This window comes from Triticum urartu, chromosome 5 (genome assembly GCF_003073215.2).
Source record: "Triticum urartu cultivar G1812 chromosome 5, Tu2.1, whole genome shotgun sequence".
In the NCBI taxonomy this organism is placed as follows: domain Eukaryota; kingdom Viridiplantae; phylum Streptophyta; class Magnoliopsida; order Poales; family Poaceae; genus Triticum; species Triticum urartu.
Window position 1 is genome coordinate 578,978,952 of NC_053026.1, and position 5,307 is coordinate 578,984,258.

The window sequence follows — 5,307 nt, forward strand, 5'->3', positions numbered from 1 at the left end:
GGACGACATTTTATTTTACACGACCAATAATCAGCATCTGGGTCATACTGTTCCTATGTTCCGATGAAACCAAGGCAATGCTACATTTGGCACCACACGGACGCATTCAATTCGTCACACCATTGCCGCCATCGGCCAGCTGCCAGCTGATAGGTCCAGTCAGAGACAAGAAGCGCTCCAGTGCCAACGGTGATTACTATACGTATACGTACCACGTACGTGTACTCATCACTGATCTCTGTCTCTCCCTCCCTATATATACATGCAAATCTAGAGCTAGAAGCAAAACACACGAGCTGCGTCCACCCCATCACAGGATCCTTCCCCTTTAGCAACAAGTTTTGCTGCTTACTCAGTCAGTGACCGATGGCGTCCAAGCAGATGCTCGTCGCCGTGGTCGCCGCGGCCGCCCTCGCAGTGGCCTTCCTCCCGGGGCTCGCCGTCGCCACGGAGCACATGGTCGGCGACGACAAGGGCTGGACCCTTAACTTCAACTACACGGCCTGGGCAGAGACCAACCAGTTCGTCGTCGGCGACACGCTAGGTAAGCAATCACACAACCATTAATCCGACCACGCGCCGCGGATCCATCTCGCCATGCTTCACAACACGGCGCGCTCTCTGTCTTGGTTCCGTCGGAAACTAAACTGCTCGCCGCGCGCTCTTGTGTTAATATATTGCAGTGTTCAAGTACAACAGCGCCGCCCACAATGTGGTGGAGGTGGGCGGGCCGGACTTCCTCAAGTGCAACCAGCCGGCCAACGCCGTCGTCTTGGCCACCGGCGAGGACCGGGTCACGCTCGACAAGGCCGGACGCAAGTGGTTCTTCTGCGGCGTCGGGCAGCATTGCGAGGACGGCATGAAGCTCAAGATCACCATCCTCGAGACCGCCCCGCCGAGTCCCCAGCCAGCCCCGACCAACCCTGCTGGCAAGCTGCAGGCGCGCTTCGGTGAGGCAGCGGCCGCGGTCGCTGCGCTCGCCATGGCCGTACTCGTGCTCTAGGCTACGACCCCAACGATCTTCTATATATGTGAGCGACCGAGAGCGTCGCGTCGTGTTTTTTTAGTGTATATGTGTATGTGGTCGTGCTGCCTGTTATGTATCAGCATTTTCGTTGTTGTTCTCTAATTTGAGCCCTTGCATTTTTCTTTGGCCAAAGATTAATTTCATTTGTTTAGTAAAGTTATCAGTGTTGAACAAGATAGATGATGTCACCGACATGTAAACATATTAAATTTTTCTAGTTTGAATTACTTTAACCCGAGTGTCGAAGTCAAAAAAGTAAATGACCGCTGTGTTCCTCACAGATAAGATCTTCGAAACTAGTTCACCTGAGGACATATTCCGACAAATATTTTCGAAACACAACTTCGTGTCACCAAAAGAAAGTTTCGAACTTAAATTTTTTGCTCTTTTCTAGACTGGACTGATAAGTTAAGAACTGTTTAGATTAAAAGCAAGTTTTTCCTATATAGTTGATTGCATCTCATTAAAATAGCCACCAAAAGATGCCTTCACAATTTCTGTGGAATATAAAAGCTTGTGTTACGAAAATAAAGTTTTGATATAAACATGCTTTTCCACCACAAGCCAACAAACCTATCATTTGTTACGAATTGTTGTGGGTAAAATTCAAGTTTCTTCTATATATATATATATATATATATATATATATATATATATATATATATATGTTTGCATATCATTAAATTACTTTCATGGAATTTTTAGTGCATATACAAATGTCTAAAAGTAATTTAGTATGATGAAATTCAAGTTCATATTACAGATTTGCTTTTTCATCACACTAATTTTATTTTCAAAAGTATTAATCCAAGCTCTGATAATTGTACAAAAATATCTTTAACAACGTGTAAAAGATTATCTACTTAAAAAATCTTGCTTTCCATACACACATTTGTCAAAAATGATCAACCTATCAGTTTGCGACAGAAAAAACTGATTTACAGTGTAAAACTTGCTTTTTATCATAGTAAGTTGCTTTCAAAAATATTCGTAGGAACGTGTTAATGTCTAGTGACGAGGAACTCCAGTGTAGCTAGGCGAATTATAGTTTGGACACGCCACTAACAAATAATATGATTTTTTATTTCCATTCCATTATAGGTTTTGCATGATGTTCACATCGTCTATTTTGAAAGGTATATATATGTATGTCCCCAGCAAAAGAAACGGTATATGTATGTATAGTTGAGCTTGGTAGTATCACGCTGGTTGTTTGGATTGTCTCTGCAAGTGAGAAAGGGATCACGTAAAAACCACTTCTTTGCGAAAGTGTCCTTCTCAACTCGAGCTCATACACCCTTTGTTCCACAACGTAGTGCGTATTTAGTTTTGCAAAAGTCAAACATGTCTATGTTTGACCAAGATTATAAAATAAACCACCAACATATAAAATAGTAAATAAATCAAATATAAAAGTACACTTCATGATGAATCTAGTGATACTAAATTTGAATTTTGGATGTCAACATTTTCTTCAATAAACATGGTCATACATAGACATGCTTGACTTCCTAAAAAATTAATATGCACTGCATTATGGAATGAAGGGAGTATAAGCTGGAGTGAATAGTAAAATCTATTTTTAAAAAAATAAATGCAAAATTTTCTGAAAGTTTTTGTTCTAAAACTTTGACAAATGTTTCCAATGCTTGCAAAGTTTCGTCATGAAATGGCATTCGTGGAAGTCGTGGCAAAAAAAATTGATGCTCCAAAAAGGTTAATTTTGGAATGCTGATTTTGTTTTGTTTTTTGCCACGACTTCCACGAATGTCATTCTATGATAAAACTTTGCAAGCATTTATAACATTTATCAATTTTTCCCATAAAAGTTTCTGAGTATTTTAAATCTTTTTGTTCATCTGAGCTCATATGAGCTCGATCTCAATTAATCTGCGTCCACTTTTTTGCCTTACTTGGAATGTTGCGAGACACCGAAAAGCTTTTCCAATAATAGCGTGTGCGCCCTGGTAGAGGTGGAGCGCACGAGCGCAACCAAGTGGTGTCCTTTCTCATCACAAATCTTGCATATCTTTTCATTGATTTGTTACAATGGCTGATCTTTTTGTGCATTCTCTAGCAATTAATGATTGGAGATCACAAAATTAGAGGACCATCACAATTAAACTAGAAAATAAGTGAATTTAAGGAAGCATCTTGTATGATTGGACGAATGTCTTATCTTTGTTATTAAGAGATCAACTCTTAGCCATAATGGCATTTAAAAAAAACCGATCAACTCTTAGCTAAGAGAAGGCATGCCCTTTTTGTTTTTCTTTCTTTCATCTCAGCAATTATTCTATGTGGCATCGCTAAGATAAGATTAGCATAATTTGCAGGAAGACTAAATCTAGCCTCTTGCCTCCACCTCTTTGATTTCAACCTCATCTTAGCTGTAGTGAGGTAACGTGGAGCGTATCAAGCTCTCCAAAGAGAAACAAAATCGATCAGTAATTGTAGCTAGGCTTTTCTAAAGAGAGCCAGTGTAAACACAGAGGTACATATTTGTTCTTTCCGAAAATTTCATTCATCAATTGAATACAAGAGAGCAAAATTAGTATTTGAAATCTTGTTTTTACTACCCGTTGTTTCTTGCTCCTGTCCTGATGGGTCTGGCGAACGTGTCAAACCTCTGCTCTCAGATGACATTTGGACGAAGGGCTGCAAAGGAAGATGCGGACCGTGTCAACCATGCAATACAACCCCTCCATTGGTAACTCCGACGAGGGGCTACTAGTTCCACCCTGTGTCTTGACTATTTCTCCCATGCATGTACAAGATCATTGTCACTTCTATATAACCACGTATGTGTGCTTTAATTTGTTCTCATCAGTCATCACACCATAGTACAGCCTGAGAGCAGTAAGTAAATAGGAAGAAGTAGTTTGAGTTTCGGGGCTCGACGATCTCCATGGCTTCCAAGCAGATGCTTGTCGTGGCGGTGGCATTCGCCATGGTCTTCCTCCCCTTGCTCGCCGCCTCAGCCACTGTCCACCCCGTGGGCGACGGCAGTGGGTGGACGCTCGGGTTCGACTACACCACCTGGTCCAAGAGCAAGCAGTTCACGGTCGGCGACGCGCTAGGTAATCATGCGTCCATTAGCCATTACCATGTGCCCTTCGTTCTCGCTGCACAAACGAGATTGAACTGCTTTACTGATTCACGGAGATGCGGGCGCGTGCTTGCAGTGTTCAAGTACAACAAGGCCCTCCATAACGTGGTGGAGGTGAGCGGGCCGGATTTCAAGGCGTGCAAGAACACCAAGGGCGGCGCCGCCTGGAGGTCCGGTGCCGACCAGGTCCACCTCGGCGACGCGGGGAGGAGGTGGTTCATCTGCACCGTGGGCAACCACTGCCAGATGGGCTTGAAGCTCAACGTCACCATCCTCGCCGCGGACGCGCTTTCGCCTGCGCCTGCACCAGCTCCGTGGTCGACGGTGCCATCGTCGTCTACTCCTCACAAGTCCAGGCGGCCCTTTGTTTCCAAGTGATGATGACCTGCCGCTGCCGGCCAGCGCCCTGTATCAACTACGTTGTTCGTGTCTGTTCTTTACTAGTCACATCGTGCACGTACGGTGTGATCAATCACACTGCTGGATTCATGTAATGTTCCCCGTATCATGACGATTTATTAGTTGCTCGACTCGTCCTATATAAATTAAATTGCCCATTAATATTGTTGTTGATCCGGGGCGGAAAATCTACCGTGCTCGGGACCTCCCGTGCCTGTATCTATAGTTCATTCTGGCTTCGAGATTCTCACCAAAAATGCTAGGAGACATTACTCTAGAAAATTCCTGTGCACTGAAATTTCGAGCGCACTGGTATGTACTCCATAACCCATTCCCGACCTGCAACTGGAGTCCCCTGCCGGTGAGCTGGGCGAAGCTGAATGTGGATGGCTCTTTCAATCCAGAAGATGGGATAGCAGGTACGGGAATGGTGCCGTGGGACCAAAATGGCGACATCATTTTTTTGGCTTGCAGATCCTTGTGGCTGTGCCCGGATGCCCTTCATGCAGAGCGTGCAGGATGCATGAAATGGCTGGCTCTAGCACACCAATGGATGGAACTTCCAGTCGTCTTGGAATGCGATAGTCTCCAAGCGGTCTCGTTGATCAATGCTAGGAGCAAGGATCGATCACAATATGCCATGGTCATTTCGAAGGTGAAGAGATTGATGGGTGAGCGGGAGTGTAGGGTTACACACATTTCCAGAGAGCAAAATAATATTAGTCATGTTTCAGCTAACTTTGGGTGATCAGAAGACCAAATTATGGTCTGG

The 5,307-nt window shown here is 44.1% G+C and overlaps 2 protein-coding genes across 2 annotated transcripts; both read left to right on the forward strand.

Moving 5' to 3' along the window:
* The first annotated feature begins 366 nt into the window (after nt 1–366).
* On the forward strand, nt 367–1,003 carry LOC125506098 (blue copper protein 1a-like). The gene is made up of 2 exons (XM_048670972.1): nt 367–544; nt 684–1,003. The coding sequence occupies exons 1-2, from the start codon at nt 367–369 to the stop codon at nt 1,001–1,003; spliced, it is 498 nt and encodes a 165-aa protein (XP_048526929.1).
* A 2,879-nt stretch (nt 1,004–3,882) lies between these two features.
* LOC125506099 (mavicyanin-like) lies at nt 3,883–4,651 on the forward strand. The gene is made up of 2 exons (XM_048670973.1): nt 3,883–4,107; nt 4,213–4,651. Exons 1-2 carry the CDS (start codon nt 3,936–3,938, stop codon nt 4,512–4,514), a joined length of 474 nt encoding a protein of 157 aa, XP_048526930.1. The 5' UTR covers nt 3,883–3,935; the 3' UTR covers nt 4,515–4,651.
* Nucleotides 4,652–5,307: the final 656 nt, after the last annotated feature.